This window comes from Oryx dammah, unplaced genomic scaffold (assembly GCF_014754425.2).
Source record: "Oryx dammah isolate SB20612 unplaced genomic scaffold, SCBI_Odam_1.1 HiC_scaffold_25, whole genome shotgun sequence".
NCBI classification, from domain to species: Eukaryota; Metazoa; Chordata; class Mammalia; order Artiodactyla; family Bovidae; genus Oryx; species Oryx dammah.
Window position 1 is genome coordinate 73,743,268 of NW_024070209.1, and position 19,959 is coordinate 73,763,226.

General features: G+C 37.4%; 1 protein-coding gene across 8 annotated transcripts in view; it reads right to left on the reverse strand.

Annotated features, from left to right (window-relative positions):
- NCOA1 (nuclear receptor coactivator 1) overlaps positions 1-19,959 on the reverse strand; it is a 220,965-nt gene that overhangs the window by 84,820 nt on the left and 116,186 nt on the right. For all 8 annotated transcript variants that reach the window (XM_040224480.1, XM_040224484.1, XM_040224483.1 and 5 more), the window contains 2 exons: positions 15,734-15,839; positions 8,963-9,129 (listed from right to left, as the gene is read on the reverse strand). In XM_040224480.1, coding sequence (XP_040080414.1) covers positions 8,963-9,129; positions 15,734-15,822 — 256 coding nt within the window. In that variant the 5' untranslated portion in view covers positions 15,823-15,839. The remainder of the gene's footprint in view (positions 1-8,962; positions 9,130-15,733; positions 15,840-19,959) is intronic.

Here is a 19,959-nt window from a genome sequence, read left to right on the forward strand (position 1 = left end):
CCATTGTCTTAAAGTAGCAACAATACTTATATAAAAGTTTCCAATTGGTCAGACTGGTTAGCTCACCAAAAAAACCAAATATGGTATTACTGAATACAGAGATTCATTTTTTTCACTTTAAAATATGAAATATTTAAAATACTACAAAAAATACATAAAGTGACATAGCTACATTCACACATCCGTCATTCATTTTTCACAGATGTAAGCATTATTTGCTTCAGGTCTTTCTTTTTTAAGTAAATAAAATGTTACAAACAGAACTACAGCTCTACCACCATTCCACCTCTGTCCCTTTCCAGAAGTGACCTGTTCTGAAGGCAGCTCTAAGCATGTTTTCATACTTCAACTACATATGTATGATCGTACAAATATAGTACTGTTTTTTGTCTAATGTTTATATAAAAACATACAGACTTTTTCAACTTATTTTTCCACTCAATATTATGTTTGAGATTTAACTATACTGATACTTATAAATTTGATATATTCATTTGAATTGCTGCATGAATAACCCACAGTTGACTTCCTTGTCCCCTACTGGCAGGCCTTTTGACTACTATGAACAGTGCTATAATAAACTATTTTCCGTATTTTCTCTTTGGCATATTTGTGACAGCTTCTTTAGGGTAAATACTAGAAGTGAAACTGCTGGATCGCAGGTCCTGTATATTTTCAACATTACCTAAGTTTGACAAATTACTCTCCAAAGAGGCTGTACTACCAGTAACATACAAGTGTTATTGTTTTTCTGTATGTTGATACTTGATAACAACACGGTTTTTAATTCTGGGGAACCTAATGGGTGTAAAACGTTATCTCATTTAGTATTTATAACACGGCTTTATTATGCTATGATTCACACAGCACACTGTTCAGGCATTTAAAACACAATTCAATGGTTTTTAGTATATTCACAGAGTTGTGCAACCACCATTACAATAAATTTTAGAACACTTTCATTACCCCCAAAAGAAATCTCACACCCTTTAGCAGTTACTCCCCATTTCCCAACATTCCCAATCCCAAGACAACCACCAATCTAGTTTCTATTTCTACAGATTTGCCTAGTTTGGACATTTTATATAAATGGAATCATAAAATACATAGTCCTTTGTGACTGGCTTCTTTTGCTTAGCATAATGTTTTCAAGATTCATCGATGTTGAAGCATGTATCAGTACTTCACTCTTTTTACTGCCAAATAATATTCCAATGTACAGGTATACCTTATTTTATTTACCCATTGATCAGTTTATAGATATATAATTTGCTTCCACTTACTGGTTATTTATGAATAATGCTGTTATGAACATTTCTATGTAAGTTTTCAACTCTCTTTGTTATATACCTACAAGTAGACTTGCTGGGCTATATAATTACTCTACCTTTTTAATATTTTGAAAAACTACTAGAATGTTTTCCAAAGTGGATGCACAATTTTACACTCTCACCAGCACTGTATGAGGGTTCCAACTTCTCCCATCCTTACCAACACTTGTTGCTATGTCTTTTTGACTGTAGCCACCCTAGCAATGTAAACTGGTATTTGTATTGTGGTTTTGATTTGTATTTTTCTGATGGCTCGTAATATTGAGTATGTTTTTCCTGTGCTTACTGGTCATTTGTATGTTTTCTTTAGAGAAATTTCTATCCAGAGCCTTTGCCCATTTATTAATTGGGTTTCCCTGGTCGTTCAGAGGGTAAAGCGTCTGCCTGCAATGCGGGAGACCCGTGTTCGATCCCTCCATCAGGAAGATTCCCTGGAGAAGGAAATGGCAACCCACTCCAGTATTCTTGCCTGGAGAATCCCATGGACAAAGGAGCCTGGTAGGCTACAGTCCAAAGGGTTGCCAAGAGTTGGACATGACTGAGCGACTTCATTTAATTGGGTTATTTTTAAATTATTATAGCATGGGAGTTTCTCATCTAGTTCTAAGATACACTTCCTTCATCATTTCATGTATGTGTAACATTAAGACAGGTTTTTGTTGTTGTTGTTTTTTAAAAGAAATAATTCCAAAAGAATATAAACTTCCAAAGCCAAGTACATTTTTAAGTAACTATGCATGAAAAGTAAAACATAAAATTTTAGGCAAAACTTAAGGCAGGAGTGGCTAGAAGTGGCTATACTGACCAGCCTAAGGCATGTGAACAGAAGTGACACACAATTTCTGAGTCTTGTCCTTAAAGAGAAAGAAGCATACCTTCCGGCTTTCTTTCCCCTTGTCATCTGGGACGTGCACAGGTGAGCCATGTTTGACATGGATAAGGGCAATACCCTAGGAGTGGCACAGCCTAAGAGATGGAAGGAATCTGAACATCTGACACACACCTAGACTATCTTGTTAAAGCCACTGTACATTGGGTCTCTTGAAATAATAGCCTTGCCTATATCCTAACTAATACATTTTTTATTTTTCAATAACATGATTATTTGCTATATCCTGATTGTGTCCATGTTAGACAATCTATTAACATGCTATCATAATTTACTTACATCAACCATCTAGACACACACTTTCCCTCTTTCCATCCCCCTAATATAGTTACAATAATTTTTAGAGAAGTCAGTATTTAATATCTATGTTACTATGCTACATACAGTCCATAAATGAGTCAAGGTATGTACTGTAATTTACAATTCTTGTGTTTTATGTTTTAGTTTTTCTGTGAAGTCTGACTCATCTCTAAACTCTCCACCAGACTGAAAAGTTCCTCTCAATTTGCTCAGTCATCATATATTTCTATGAGTCCCATTGTTTTTCCCCATGGACATATTCCTCCCGGAGCCCTCTGTTTGCCTCCTCCAACTGGGACTGGCTACTTCTTCAGTCTGCTGCTCAATTGTGAACCTTGGTTTCCTTCTACCTTTCTTCTGTTATGATTCCATGGTTTCCCTGGGTTAAGATCCAATGCCTTTCTTTCTTGGTTTACTACCTTGGTCTTGATAGATATTTCTTTTTAATTTTTATTTTTTGGCTGCACCATGCAGCATGTGGGATCTTAGTTTCCTGACCAGGGATTGAGCCCACATTCCCTGCACTGGAAGTAGAGCCTTAACCACTGAACTGCCCGGGAAGCCCTTGATAGATATTTCTGGAAAAAAAAGTACATAGGAGATAACGTTTTGGAGGCTTTAAATGTCTGAAAATTGTCTTTATTTTGTACCCATACTTCATTTGGATGAACACATAATTCTAGGTCCAGGATTCTCATTTTCAGTGTTGTTATTTAGAAATCTGGATCCTTCTGAAAGTAATCCAGTATGTGTCTGTGTTTTTCCTTTCTCTTGTTTTTTCTCTCTGGTGTCTAGAAATTGTGTATTGGTGTGAGGTCTTCTTCTTTCTTTTTCAGTCATTGTGCTGCACATGACATGTATGCTTTCCATCTGGAAACCCACAGCCTCTAATTCTGAGAATTTTTTTGTTTTTGTATTACTTCTTATAATTTCTTCCCTTCTAGTTGGCCTGTTTTTTCCTTCCCCTGGGACTAATGATATGTTCTACCCTTTATCTTTCTCTTGCTTTCCTTTGCTTGCCTTTTTATCTTACTTTCTAAGGGATTTCTTCAAATTGTCTTTCAACACTTTATCCTTTTATTCAATAAATACTCACTGAAAAGCTACTATGTACCCAGGAACTGCTTTAGGTATTCGGGACACAGTGGTGAACAAACAGAAACCTTTGCTCTCATGAAGCTCCAGTGAGGGTAGGCAGACAATAAACAAACAAAATGTATATGTCAGATGTAACAAGTACTGTGGGGAAAATAAATCAAGGAAGATGTAGAAACGTGTTTGTGTGTGTATGCACACATGTGTATGTGTGTTAGACAGGTTAGTGAGGGACAAGTTAACATAGAAAAAATATTTGAACCATGACATAGAAGGGATACAGGACTAAGCTTTATGTACATCCAAGGAAGAGCATTCCAGACAGAGAGAAGAGCAAGTGCAAAGACCTGAGGCAAACATGCCTGGAATGGCTGCAGGCGACACAATGAGGGGGCAACGAGTAGAAAACACGGTAATGGGCTTGAGTTTTTTTCAGCAATCCTAATTTTAAGTTCCAAAAGTTATTTGTTTTGAATGTTGCATTTTATAGCATTTTATAGATGATATATCCTCCCTTTTGTTGGTGAAAGACTGTTGGATGGCTTTACACTTTTCTTTTGTATCCTGTATCATCTCTGCTTCCTCTGAGTTCCTTTCTTTCCCTTTTGTTTGCTTGATTTATTCTCTTTGATATTACAGACTTTCCTCAAATACCTGGATTTTTATTCACATTAAAGAGTAAGGTACTAAAATCCTGGCTGGCAGCTGTGTGAAGGGTGTGGACAAAGCAAGGAGCTGACTTTTTCCTTTGGGGACCGATACCAGTGTCAGTCCATTTTAGTTCGCTGATTCCTAGAATGTTGACATTCACTCTTGCCATCTCTTGTTTGACTACTTCCAATTTGCCTTGATTCATGGACCTGACATTCCAGGTTCCTATGCAATATTGCTCTTTACAGCATCGGATCTTGCTTCTATCACCAATCACATCCATAACTGGGTATTGTTTTTGTTTTGGCTCCATCCCTTCATTCTTTCTGGAGTTATTTTTCCACTGATCTCCAGTAGCATATTGGGCATCTAATGACCTGGGGGGTTCCTCTTTTGGTATCCTATCATTTTGCCTTTTCATACTGTTCATGGGGTTCTCAAGGCAAGAATATTTAAGTGGCTTGCCATTCCCTTCTCCAGTGGACCACATTCTGTCAGGCCTCTCCACCATGACCCGTCCATCTTGGGTTGCCCTGCAGGCATGGCTTGGTTTCATTGAGTTAGACAAGGCTGTGGTCCTAGTGTGATTAGATTGACTAGTTTTCTGTGACTGAAAATGGACTGGAATGGGTGAATTTAACTCAGATGACCGTTACATCTAGTACTGCGGGCAGGAATCCCTCAGAAGAAATGGAGTAGCTATCATGGTCAACAAAAGATTCCAAAATGCAGTACTTGGATGCAATCTCAAAAATGACAGAATGATCTCTGTTTGTCTCCAAGGCAAACCATTCAATATCACAGTTATCCAAGTCTATGTCCCAACCAGTAACGCTGAAGAAACTGAAGTTGAACGGTTTTATGAAGACATACAAGATCTTTTAGAACTAACACCCCAAAAAAGATGTCCTTTTCATTATAAGGGACTGGAATACAAAAGTAGGGAGTCAAGAAACACCTGGAGTAACAGGCAAATTTGGCCTTGGAATGTGGAATGAAGCAGAGCAAAGACTAATAGAGTTTTGCCAAGAAAATGCACTGGTCACAGCAAACACCCTCTTCCAACAACACAAGAGAAGACTCTACACATGGACATCACCAGATGGTCAACACCGAAATCAGACTGATTATATTCTTTGCAGCCAAAGATGGAGAAGCTCTATACAGTCAACTAAAACAAGACCAGGAGCTGACTGTGGCTCAGATCACGAACTCCTTATTGCCAAATTCAGACTCAAACTGAAGAAAGTAGGGAAAACAGCTAGACCATTCAGGTATGACCTAAATCAAATCCCTTATGATTATATCGTGAAAGTGAGAAATAGATTTAAGGGTCTAGATTTGATAGATAGAGTGCCTGATGAACTATGGACTGAGGTTTGTGACATTGTACAGGAGACAGAGATCAAGACCATCCCCATGGAAAAGAAATGCAGAAAAGCAAAATGGCTGTCTGGGGAGGCCTTACAAATAGCTGTGAAAAGAAGAGAGGTGAAAAGCAAAGGAGAAAAGGAAAGATATAAGCATCTGAATGCAGAGTTCCAAAGAATAGCAAGAAGAGATAAGAAAGCCTTCTTCAGCGATCAATGCAAAGAAATAGAGGAAAACAACAGAATGGGAAAGACTAGAGATCTCTTCAAGAAAATTAGAGATACCAAGGGAACATTTCATGCAAAGATAGGCTCGATAAAGGACAGAAATGGTATGGACTTAACAGAAGCAGAAGATATTAAGAAGAGGTGGCAAGAATACACGGAAGAACTATACAAAAAAGATCTTCACGACCCAGATAATCATGATGATGTGATCACTAATCTAGAGCCAGACATCTTGGAATGTGAAGTCAAGTCGGCCTTAGAAAACATCACTATAAACAAAGCTAGTGGAGGTGATGGAATTCCAGTTGAGCTGTTTCAAATCCTGAAAGATGATGCTGTGAAAGTGCTGCACTCAATATGCCAGCAAGTTTGGAAAACTCAGCAGTGGCCACAGGACTGGAAAAGATCAGTTTTCATTCCAATCCCAAAGAAAGGCAATGCCAAAGAATGCTCAAACTACCACACAATTGCACTCATCTCACCTGCTAGTAAAGTAATGCTCAAAATTCTCCAAGCCAGACTTCAGCAATACGTGAACCGTGAACTCCCTGATGTTCAAGCTGGTTTTAGAAAAGGCAGAGGAACCAGAGATCAAATTGCCAACATCCACTGGATCATGGAAAAAGCAAGAGAGTTCCAGAAAAACATCTATTTCTGCTTTATTGACTATGCCAAAGCCTTTGACTGTGTGGATCACATAAACTGTGGAAAATTCTGGAAGAGATGGGAATACCAGACCACCTAACCTGCCTCTTGAGAAATCTGTATGCAGGTCAGGAAGGAACAGTTAGAACTGGACATGGAACAACAGACTGTTCCAAATAGGAAAAGGAGTATGTCAAGGCTGTATATTGTCATCCTGCTTATTTAACTTCTATGCAGAGTACATCATGAGAAACGCTGGACTGGAAGAAAGACAAGCTGGAATCAAGATTGCCAGGAGAAATATCAATCACCTCAGATATGCAGATGACACCACCCTTGTGGCAGAAAGTGAAGAGGAGCTAAAAAGCCTCTTTATGAAAGTGAAAGAGGAGAGTGAAAAAGTTGGCTTAAAGCTCAACATTCAGAAAACGAAGATCATGGCATCTGGTCCCATCACTTCACGGGAAATAGATGGGGAAACAGTGGAAACAGTGTCAGACTTTATTTTTGGGGGGCTCCAAAATCACTGCAGATGGTGACTGCAGCCATGAAATTAACAGACGCTTACTCCTTGGAAGAAAAGTGATGACCAACCTAGACAGTATATTCAAAAGCAGAGACATTACTTTGCCGACTAAGGTCCATCTAGTCAAGGCTATGGTTTTTCCTGCGGTCATGTATGGATGTGAGAGTTGGACTATGAAGAAGGCTGAGCACTGAAGAATTGATGCGTTTGAACTGTGGTGTTGGATAAGACTCTTGAGAGTCCCTTGCACTGCAAGGAGATCCAACCAGTCCATTCTGAAGGAGATCAACCCTGGGATTTCTTTGGAAGGACTGATGCTAAAGCTGAAACTCCAGTACTTTGGCCACCTCATGCGAAGAGTTGACTCATTGGAAAAGGCTCTGATGCTGGGAGGGATTGGGGGCAGGAGGAGAAGGGGACGACCGAGGATGAGATGGCTGGATGGCATCACTGACTCGATGGACGTGAGTCTGAGTGAACTCCGGGAGATGGTGATGGACAGGGAGGCCTGGCGTGCTGCGATTCATGGGGTCGCAAAGAGTGGGACACGACTGAGCGACTGAACTGAACTGAACCAGTGTCAGCGTCTATGTGTCCTTCCCTTTGGACTACTCCATTTCCCCATCTTCGGAATCCTCCCGTCTTCAGCTGAGGGAGGATGAGCCAGCCTGTCCGGGTGTCCACATCCAGCAGGGAAGGGTCCATACAGCCTCTGGGTGGCTCTCCCCTCTGAAGACCTAGAATACCAGCATCTCTTGTCTGCTGAATCAGTGGTCACTAGACTGCTGCTTATACTAAGTCGCTTCAGTCGTGTCCGACTCTGTGCGACCCCATAGACGGCAGCCCACCAGGCTCCGCCGTCCTTGGGATTCTCCAGGCAAGAACACTGGAGTGGGGTGCCATCACCTTCTCCGAGTCACTAGACTACCTAGCCCCTAAAATCGTAAAATCCTATCACTTTAACCATTTTAAAACAGACTATTCGTTCAGTCTTTTCACACTGCTGCTGGTAGCGTGACGTTCTTCAGGGCCTATTCCTTCTGTTTGTTGTTTGTGTTCTTACTCCCTGCAGATGATTTCTTGTGTTATATAAGTTTATAGCACACAATCTCCCTCAGGAGCACCTTTTCCTCTGGGAATCTGATGGGGTGTGATATGGTGATGTTCCTTCAAAGCACTCTGCCTTTGTTTCTGGTAAGCAACCCAGGGGTTGTATGGTGTGGGGTCCCCAGTAAAGACAAATAGTATAAACATGAGCCATAAAAATAAATCTGGGTTTTCTCAGAGCTTCCCTGGTGGCTCAGACAGTAAAGAGTCTGCTTGCAGTGTGGGAGACATAGGTTTGATCCCTGGGTTGGGAAGATCCCCTGGAGAAGGAAATGGCAACCCACTCCAGTATTCTTGCCTGGAAAATCCCATAGACAGAGAAGCCTGGCAGGCTGCAGTTCCTGGGGTTGCAAAGAGTTGGACGCAACTGAGTGACTTCACTTCATTTCTTCTTCACTTTCTCAGAGAAGGTTGTTCCCCCCAACCACTGCCAAGGCAGAGATAAGCTTAAATTCAGGTGGAGGGACTCTCCTACCACTGAGCTGCTGTCTTTCAACGCTATGCAGCGCCTCCGGTCCGACACAACGTGTATCTCCTGACTTAATTCCATGATTGCTATTGTTGAGTCACTAAGTTTTATCCGACTCTTCTGGGTTTCAAAAGTTTCAAGGCAACCAGTTCTCAAGATAACAAGCCACTTTGTTGTAAAAGAAGGGTCTCAGATTCACATTCTAAAATAAATACCATCTACCCAAAACTGCTTCTTTAATAAAATTACAAAATTAATTCCATTTCTTAGTAATAAAAAGTAAAATCACATACTGTAAATGTCTTAATAACAAAGAACACAGCCAGAGGGTTTTTCTGTTTATTTTCCTACCTTGTTCCATTCTCTTCATTAGTTGTATCTGATCGACTGTCTTCTTCAATATCTTGCATTTGTCTGGTTTTACACTTAAGCTGTCAATGTCACTGATGTTGGCAGACAATAACTCAGCTAGCTCTTCCAAATATTTATTTTCTTGCTCCCTGCGCCTCTTTTCAGTGCTGTTACACAAAGAAAATCCAGTTACTGTACATTTCTACCACCACATTTCCTTCTCTGATCAAGTATTTGATATTTACATATTTACAGCAATTCTTATTTTCATCTAGAATGTAAAGCCAGATTTAGAAAAAATCTAAATTTGTCTTTGAAAAACATACTACAAAATGCCAAAGAGCAGAAAACAATTCTGGCTAAAATACATAAAGAGAATGACTGCTATCACAGATATATTACTCAATGATATATATACACTGAATCTTTCAAATAACCAGTAAATATTAGATAGTAAAAGAACCAGGCAGTACATATACTAGTTGCATTTGAAATTACTAGGCATTCTAAATAATAATTCCCTAAAAATAGAAAATCTGAATTTTCAAATAAGTTTGTTAAATTAAGCAGGCTGACTACCCAGATTTCAAAGAAATTATAATTGGAAATCTGATAAAATCTTGATTCCTATAATAATCAGACCATTACTTGGTCCCTATCAAAAGGAAAAAAAAAATGCTTCCAAAAAGTAAAAAGAATAGTAAATCATTAATTAGAGACAGAGGTACAAAGAACAATGTCTCTCATATATTGCTTTGTTGTAAAGAAATAGAAAAAATATCTACTTATAAGCTCTCATTATATAGTAAATAAAATTAAACTCAATTTATCATAAAGGAAAATAATGAGAATAAAGGACAACAGTGCAAACAACTAGCATTTTACATTCACTCAAATGTAGTAAGTGAATATTGTTCATTTTTGTTTAACCCTTGTTTATTTAACCAAGTCATCAGGCACTTAATTTTATTAACACATACAAAGACAATAAAGCATTACTTTCAGTGAATTTTTCTATTACCAAACTAATATAGAAAGAAAATTTGCTCACAAGTAGCTCTCAGTTTTATAAGCATCAATCAAAATCATTTGACTCCATATACAAATGGTATTAAAAAAAGAGGTGAAAGAGGGAAAAACCAGTTGCTAAACAATTCTTAACTGGCAACAATTAAACTATCACTTACTTTTCATAATTTAAAAAAAACTATAAAAGCAGTAGCATTTATATAACAGCATGGTTAAATTGAAAAGAACCAAGTTAACAAAGATCAAATGTATTTATCTACATAAGACAAAACACTACAAAATGGCACACATCCCAAAATAAAACCAAATTTTAAAACTATAACAATCACACATTCTATCTTTAACTTTTAAATCTTTCATTAAGGAATTAATCCCATTTTACTCAGTAAGACTTTATCTTACAATGTTCCCAGGCAAGTATGTACGGTGAGATATTTTGACAAATTTCACAACAAAGTATTGAAAATGAGGCATGAAGAAAATGAATAACATAACATAACACACACACACACATTTGATTTTACCTTAGAGAAACTAACTGACACTAGCTTTACTTAGTAGACTCAGTCAAAAGTATGACTTGCTTAAATCTCTTGGTCTAAATACCAACTGGAATAAATTGGATTCATTTCGTGGAACTCCCAAATCTGTTTTTAACATTAAGTTTATGTAAAACTGAAGTTCTGGAAACCACTGTTGAGTAAAGGAAAAATAAAAGTAATAGAATTGGGGAGGATCAGACAGAGAGGTGATAAAGGAAGCAAGAAGCTAAAAGTAATGAAATGGTAAGGTATCTATAAAATGACCTAAGAAAGAAACGAGGAAAATCACCATGAAATGGAATAACTAATAAGCAAGAAGATGAGAACAGATGTTTTTCAAATAAAGTTAAAAACTGAAGGAATGGTGGAGATGAGAAAAAGAAATTCTACCTTAACAGAAAAGACATCTTCATTGCTTTGGGCCACCTACATTTCTCCTCTCACTAACCCACTTTACTTCCACTGATACTATGTACACGCTGGTTAATACTACTACAAGTTAACCTCTCAAGTATTGTATCCTTTTTTTTTAAACCTCATTAGCTTTTTCAACAAATGCTCCCATACTTTTATCATGTGCAGGATAACCAGGTACTGTGTCCTGACAACCCAGGAGTAAATCAGATGTAGCCTCCAATAAGTGGGAGAACAAAGAAGCTACTATGTGACAAGCTTACAATACTATAGAAGCACACAGAGATGGCACCTAGATCTAGAGAATGAGATGTCTAAACATAACGGTAGGGAGACGCTAGTTTCCTAAAAGGAAAAAACAGCTTTTTCAAAGGTAAAAGTGAGAGCAAAAATAAGTAGCTCAAGATAGTTGAATTATAGATGATTAGAAACAAAAGGGCAGGACGATACAGTCCAGTAGGTTCACCAGGGCTCTTGTATACACCATAATAAAGAGCACAGGAGATTGCTTACAAATACAAGTTCAAACTTCCTCTATCATTTACTAGCTAAGTAACCCCTGGACAAGTTACTTAACAGCAATTTAACTTCTCTAAGCTTCCATTTCTTTATCTGTAAAATAGGGATAATGACATTAATTACCTCCTAGGGATTTGTGAGGATTAAAAATGGTGATATTATACATAGAAATGTTTTGCAGAGTTCCTGCCACATACCATTAGCTCAACAAATATTATTTATTATCATCACTTTGATTATGATTATTTATTCTCAGGGCAAAGGAGAGCCCAGAAGGGTTTAAGAAAGAGAATGAGTGGCATGACTAAATTTGTAAGCTCCTTGAAGACAGGAAACATATTTCACACTTATATCCTTCAAACATCAAGCACATGGTGCTGGCTGAATAGTAGGTATTTAATAAAGCGCTTGTTGAATTGTTAATGTTAAATAAGCACTGCCCACAGCTACCCACCATTTAAAAACTGGCATTTTAATTCTCATTTCTCCTAGAAGAGTTAAGAAATGGAGAGGTAACAGGAAGGATATTTGAGATGTCTCACCCCACCAAACAATTACTGAGAAGCTGCCCTAGCTAAAACTCCTGTACACAGGGCTGGCAATACCCTGAGGTCTAACATATGCTCTTTATAATTAATTAGTTTGCAATCTGTTTGGAGTGACAGTATACAATAACAAAATCAAAAAGAAACATTATAAGGTGGTAATCATGTACAAACTCATCAATTTCAAAATCACAAAATTTTAGTTAACTAAATTTTTAAAAAATCACTTAATTAAAATTGAAGCCCATACTTATAAACATGACAAAGACTATGTTTTCAAATATTTTTAAAGCAAATGTGCAAGGATAATAATTTTTAAGACAATTAAGAAGAGAGATATATACATATATATAAATAAAAATTTTGATATTCATCATGATGTGATTATAGACACACACACACACATCAAAGATGATCTGCTGATAAAAGCCATTAAAACAAATAAGAAAGCTTAGAACAATGGATGGATATGAGATCCAAATCCCCAAATCATTAGCATTCCTATACATAAATAACTATCAATTAGAAAATGCAATAGACAAAATGATATTCCTAAAAGCAATAAAAATCCTATGGTACCCTGGAATACATCTAACTAAAGATGGGCTAGACATTCAAAGGGGAAAATTATACACTATTATTTAAGAACAATGAAGAACTGAATAAAGGAGAAGCCTTTCTATTCATAAATAACAACACTCTAGAATTTACAAAATAAAGCTGTCAGTTCTCTCCAGTTTAATTTATAAAAGCAAATAGAATTCTAATTCAAATCCCATCAAGGAAAAAAAATCAAGGGAAACAAAAAACTGACTCTAAAATCTGTACGGGAGAGTAAAGGACCAAGAACAGGAACAACAATTTTGAAAAATAACAAGGAAGAGTGACTTGCCCCATCAGAGAGCATGGCAACTATCATATGAAGGCTCAGATCAGATCCCTATCTATGCAGGAACTTGGTTTCTGATGAAGGTAAGAGCACAAAAGCAGGGAATGGATATGGTTATAGCCACTGACATTCCAGATAGGAAAAAAAATATAGGTTGTTACATTTTTATCCCACAAATGTAAATGCTTATTTACTTAAAATTCTAAATGCATATCAGAAGAAAATGTATAAAAATACATTTAAGGCCTTGAAATAGAGGGAAAAATTCTTGACAAGACCCTAAAAAGCTTGACATATGAAAATCCTAGGTTCTAAGGGGTATCAACAGATTGGGAGAAGATATTTGCATCAAATGTAAGCAAAAAAAGAGTAAAAATTTAACTAGAAAATTAAAAATAACTCTTACAAATAAAAAAAAGGAAAGCACAAACTACCCAGAAGAAATATGGGCAAGAGATACAACCAGGTAATTCACAGAGGGGAAAATATAAAGAGCAATAAAAACAAAAATCATAATCAACTTATCTACTTATCAGGGAAATGTACTTAAAATTATAACCCCACACCCATCAGGATGGCAAAAACTTAAAGTGAGGAAAAAATAGTGAGGTAAAGATGCAAGAAAAAAGGCAACTCTCAATGATTGTCATTTGAAGAATAATCTGGTAAGAACACAGTTAACATAAAAAGGTACACAGATTCTAACGAAAGTTTTATGTATAAAATAGTAGGTATGTACAAGGATGTTCATGTTTGCTGTAGTGCTGGCTGTAAGAATGAAAATTTGTAACAAAAAGGCTATTTACCCATACAGAATGTCTAGCTGTTGGGAAACAGATTCTTCAAATATGGTATTTCGTGTAATACAATATTTATCAAAAGTTAACAGAACTGAATAAATCTACGTATCTTTATGTCTAAAGAAAAATATATACAGTATTATATAATATATAAATTTAACAAATATTCTATATTGTTCATGGATACTTATACATAATCATTAAAAACAGACTGAAAGAATTAGAGACAGATCAGTTTAATCACTAACCCTTTTATTACTTTTACTTAAAACTGCAAATACAATAATATATTAACAAAATACTAAAAATATGACAAAATATTATCAGTTACATGTGGTGGGTAGTTTCCTAGTCTCTAATTCTTTTTATAGATTAAAAATTTCCCCGCAAAGAAAAATTTCAAGTAAAACACAATAGTGGAAGTCGCTCAGTCATGTCCGAGTCTTTGCAACCCCGTGGACTACACAGTCCATGGACTTCTCCAGGCTGGAATACTGGAGTGGGTAGCTGTTCCCTTCTCCAGGGAATCTTCCCAACCCAGGGATTGAACCCAGGTCTCCTACATTGCAGGCAGATTCTTTACCAGCTAAGCCACCAGGGAATACCCAAAATACTGGAGTGGGTAGCATATCCCTTCTCCAGGGGATGGTCCCGACCCAAGAATCCAATTGGAGTCTCCTGCATTGCAGGCTGATTCCTTACCAGCTGAGCTACTAGGGGAGTCCTAAAACACAATATTTTTATTTATTCTTAAATTAAGAAGGACTGACATATAAGAAATAAATAGGAACATTAACTCTGGCAACAAAGGCTTGATTATGAGTACTTAGGTTACCATCGCTCTATAACAGTTCTCTGAATTCAATAACAGAAGTAGTCACTTTTCTTTCCCCAGCCTGAAACCCTGGCAATCTCCCATAAAAATTCTTTCTTGGTTGCCCCATGAGAAAAACGCATGTAATCCAATGAAAGAAGAGTCTTCTGCTGTTTTATACTCTGATCAATGATTATCAACTGGGGGCCATATTGCTTTCTCTGTGTCCAGGGGTATTTGAAAATGTTTGGATTATCATTTTTGATTATCATAACTGGAAGGACATTTTGGTATCATAACTGACATAAAATTCTATTGGTGTCTAATTGTGTAGAAGCCAGGGATACCGTTAAACATCCTACAACATACAGGATAGCTTCCCACAACAAAGAATTATCTTGTCCACAATGTCAATAGTGTGGAGGTTGAGAGACTTTGCTCCAGATCCTGAGAGGTGAGTGGAATAAAATCCCCACTCTTCTCTCTGGTAGGAAGCTGCTGTTTTGATCTGACTGAAGTTCTATCTTTATCTGGCATTTATTAGAGCCTCCTTAGCAATAACTCTCTTTTGCCTATTTCAGATGACCATGTTCTGTTAAAACAGAGATATTTAATTCTAAAAATACTCATTCTTTAAAATCCTGATATTAACAATTTATTTCTTTGTCCCACTAATAATATTTCTTTGTCCCACTAAGGTACTGACATGGCAGTTAAAAAATGTACAGTGGATTTATTTATTCCTTTGCCAAATACTTTCTGTGGCCTTACTATATATAAGCTATACATTGTGCTGGGAACTAGGGATAAAACGGTGAGCGAGGACAAAGTTCTTACAGCAGTACAGCATGTAGCAGAGAAGCCATGGGACTCATTAAATAAGTACACAAGCTAGTAAAACCCTGAAATTATGGATCATAGCTCTAAAAATACATGTGAAATACATACACGAATAGGTGAGGTTTGACCTAGTAGTTATGGAAGGAAGAGAAGGCTCCCTTTTAAAAAATAATGACTACACTGATATTTGGAGAATGCACAGGTGCTGAATACAGGAAATCTAGAGGGAGCAAACCAGCCCCGGGGAAGGAAGGGAACATGTTGAGTATGAGGGACTCAGAGAAGGCCAGTAAACTTACAGATGAAGCAAGCTCGAAAGTGACAATGAAAATGGTAAAGCAGCTCTGTCAGAAATAAGACTAAGAAAGAGTGTTCCTACCTTGATGCCAGTGTGTCACATGGTGACCCTTTTCTCTTATGTGAGTCTGGGTTAGCAGGGTCAGATGAACTGTCCCCAAGGCCACTCATGTTGAAAAACTTCACACCTAAAAAGGAAGGAAAATGATAAGAAACCTACCCTAATGAACTTTCCAACCGTAAGGAGACAGAAAGCTCCCTTTATGTCAGAATATATCTAAACACTGCAGTTTCTCAGTGGATAATTACAGCCATCATAAAAGCACCCACATTTATATAAAAGCACAAGAGCCATCAGCTATTAGTGTTTCTACACTTTCTTCTCCATCCCTGTAAAATAAAATTAGTCACCCTTTGTAAGACCATAGAGATCAATTAGGATGAAAATATTCCTAGAATAATTAAATACCCAATGAGATGTTTTTAAGAGAAAAATCACTTCATATGTAAATGCAAAAAAATGACTCTGTGAGAATCAGAAATTACTTTATTTATTTATTTTAGACTGTTTTGAAAAGGACTTAGAGCAACTTTTTACTCCTAAGGTTTGAGGTTTTATATTGAGAGAAAAAGAAATAATACATATATAATTAAAAGTTAAAGCGATGAACTAGATTTGGATTTTGAATTGTACTTACCAATTTTGAATTCTATACTTCTAACCTTGTGTTTATGCAGTCAGGTGACAAAGATCAAGTGTTTAGTCTATGTTAGGATCTTGGTATAGATGCCAGAGAACACAGAGTCATTTCCCCTAGCATGCCCGCCAGGTCTCTCTTACGTGCTATGCCGGCTAGTGACTGCACTGAAAGATCCCTTCTGATCTGTCCCTATCAACACTATTCTCTATAGAATCTCTAATGAAACTCGGGTTCCTGCCTCTGGCCTTATGTTCATCACTGCCCTTAGACTTTATTAGTGCCAAACTATACACTGCTCATTCTCCTCCACTCCATCTACCCTTGAGAAAGGAGAGGAAACTCTTGTTAAATGGGAAAAATCTTTAACTTTTCCTTAAATTCTAAAATTATTAAATAGCTACAGTGCTGCATGTTAGTAGTCATGCTTGTAAAGTTGAGATCCCTAAGAATTTCTCACATGGCTTTAATTAATGTCTGAGTAAATCCTTTTTCACTCTATAGTCCTAAAACTTACTTTGTCTCTAGCTCTTTCTTAACACCAAAGATTTTCATGTCCCCTTTTCAGTATAAAAATACCTAGAATTCTAATCATGAATTTATTATTCCATGTAGCCAAAGAGGCACATTTTTAATTTCTCCATATTAGATGTAAAGGTCATGAAAATCTCCAGCTTCTAGGACTGCAATCTTGTAGTTATTCTTTACTTCTCTTTTTTACTCTTCATTTTGTATCAATGTCCTGTCAAGTCTTTATTAACAAAGATCCTACAACATCTCCTCTTTCTTCATTCTCAAATATAGTTTTGATTCTTGCTTAGAAGCTATAACCTCATTCTAGATTCATGCAAGATCCTTCTATTTCTCAATTCCAGTCATTCTCACTTCTAATGTGTCCTATAAACAGCAGCAAAACCATTCCTACTCAAATGGCACTTTCAAGGTATCTCTTTGGTGATGAAGAATCAGCCTGATTCTCCTACTGGAGCATGGTAAAAGCATGGGCATTAGGGTCAGAAAGGCCCTGTTTAATCACTACCTGCCTATTCTTGGGCAAAACGCTTAATCTCCTTAAACCTATTTCCTCATCGGTAACTTACAAATAATAACTATACTTTGTTAAGCTGTTGTTCAGTCGCTCAGTAGTGTTAGATTCTTCGAGACCCCATGGACTGTGGCACACCAGGCTTCCCTTGTCCTTCACCATCTCCTGGAGCTTGCTCAAGCTCATGTCCATTGAGTCAGTGATGCCATCCAATCATCCTGTCCTCTGTCATCCCCTTCTCCTCCTGCCTTCAATCTTTCCTAGCATCAGGGTCTTTTCTAAAGACTTGGCTTATCGTATCAAGTGGCCAAAGTACTGAAACTTCAGCTTCAGCATCAGACCTTCTAATGAATATTCACAGTTGATTTACTTTAGGATGGACTGGTTTGATCTCCTTGCAGTCCAAGGGACTCTCAAGAGTCTTCTCCAACACCACAGCTCAGAAGCATCAGCATTCAGCCTTCTTATGGTCCAACTCTACCATCCATACATGACTACGGGAAAAGCCATAGCTTGGACTATACAGACTTTTGTCAGCAAAGTAATGTCTCTGCTTTTTAATAGGCTGTCGAGATTTGTCATAGCTTTTCTTCCAAGGAACAAGTGTCTTTAGATCTGTAGTGAGGACTGAATGAAAAGTGCATGGAAAGGGTGCACTAAGTAACTGTTGGTTATTGTAATTATCTCCCCTTTAGACCAAGAGCTCCATGAGGGGTAGTGTTCATTAGTGGATAACTCATCCCATACTTTCTCACTGAAAAATACAAAGGACACTTTTCATTTCTTCATTTACTGACACTAACTATTATTACTTTACTGGGCTGCTCGGAGCAGCATCTGAAACTGCTTCCTTCTGGAAATATTGTCACCCATTGACTTCTGTGATCCCACACTTTCATCACTTACTTAATAAATAAATCAAGCATCTATCATATCTCAGGCACTGTGCTAGGAGTTGAGTAAACTGTAGATAGGAAAATAAAGGTTTCCACCCTCATGAAGTGGGAAACACAAATAAGGAAAACACAAAATAATATGTAATTTTCTACAATGATAAAAGTCATAAAGAAAAAGAATAGGATTCATAGAGAAAAACAATAGAAGAGACCTATTTTTAACTGGGTGATCAACTGAGGCTTCTCTGACAAACTTATGTTTAAGCCATGACCTGAGAGATCAGCAGAAGTAGTGTGGTTTTCTACTTACCTTATTCTCAGTGCTTTTTACCCAGCTGGATTAGATTGTGTTAGATTTCTTCAAGGCTCTAATGTTCCAGTCCTCTTTTCCCCTCATATTATACATTACTTTGGGGGGATATCACTCACTGAATAATGGTTTCAAAAAACATTTCTAAACCAATTACTCCCAAATCTCTATCTCCCGAGCAGATCTCCTGGGTCTCAGACTCACAACCCACTCCTTGCTGGATAACTCTATCCAGATGTCACACAGACACTTCAAATTCAACTTTCCAAAATGAACTTAACATCTCTTCCTCATGTATTTCTTTTGCTCACAGTTGGTACACTGGAGTCATTCCAGCCTCTTCTCTCACACTCGACATGCAATCAAACATTAAAATGTGTCAATTTTTATTTCCATCCTATACTTACAGTCTCCTCTCATCTCTTGTGGAACTATCAAAATAGTTTCCCAGGTGGTCTTCCTGAGCCACCCAAGTAGGCTATCAAAAACATAAGTCAGGTCAACCTCTTGCTTAAAACTCTTCCCTTAATCTTCACTGTCCACAGGATAACTCTAAAGCCCCCAACATAGTACACAAAGATTACACCAGCTCCCATCTATTTTGTGTCCATTTTAGAATTTGGTGAATGAGTGATTAAATGTTTGTCCAATCAACATTAGCCCAACCAATATAACCTATGTATAAACAGATTATACATATATATAAAATATACTACATAAAGTCCATATAGACACATATAGATTATATATGCTAATTTTAGTTTCAATACTAAGGAAAGACTTTAAAAACCTTGGTAATATCCCATCCTCCCTGCAAAGGTAAACATTAGTCAGAAACTTTACACTGACGTCAGTGTGGAGAGCCTAACTTAACCCAGCAACAAGTATTTATTGAGCTCCTATGCTGTGTAGTAAGTTGCTTCAGTCATGTCTGACTCTTTGCAACCCTATGGACTATAGCCTGCCAGGCTCCTCTGTCCATGGGATTCTCCAGACAAGAATACTGTAGTGGGTTGCCATGTCCTCCTTCAGGGGATCTTCCTGACCCAGGGATTGAACCTGCGTCTCCTATATTGACAGGAGGGTTCTTTAACATTAGCACGACCTGGGAAGACCCATTGAACTCCTACTATTTGCCAGCTTTTGTTCTAGCTGGTGAGAATACAATTCTGCATGAAACTTATAAAAATTCACTGTCTTCATAAAGTTTCATTCTACTGTGAAGGAGAGAGAGAAAGTGAAAAAGTTAATTACAGAGTATATGAAAAGGTGGTAAAATGGAGGAAAATAAGGCAAAAATAGAGGCTTAGGTTTATGGAAGGAGAAGGGCAGCAATTTAAAGTACAGTAGTTAGGAAGC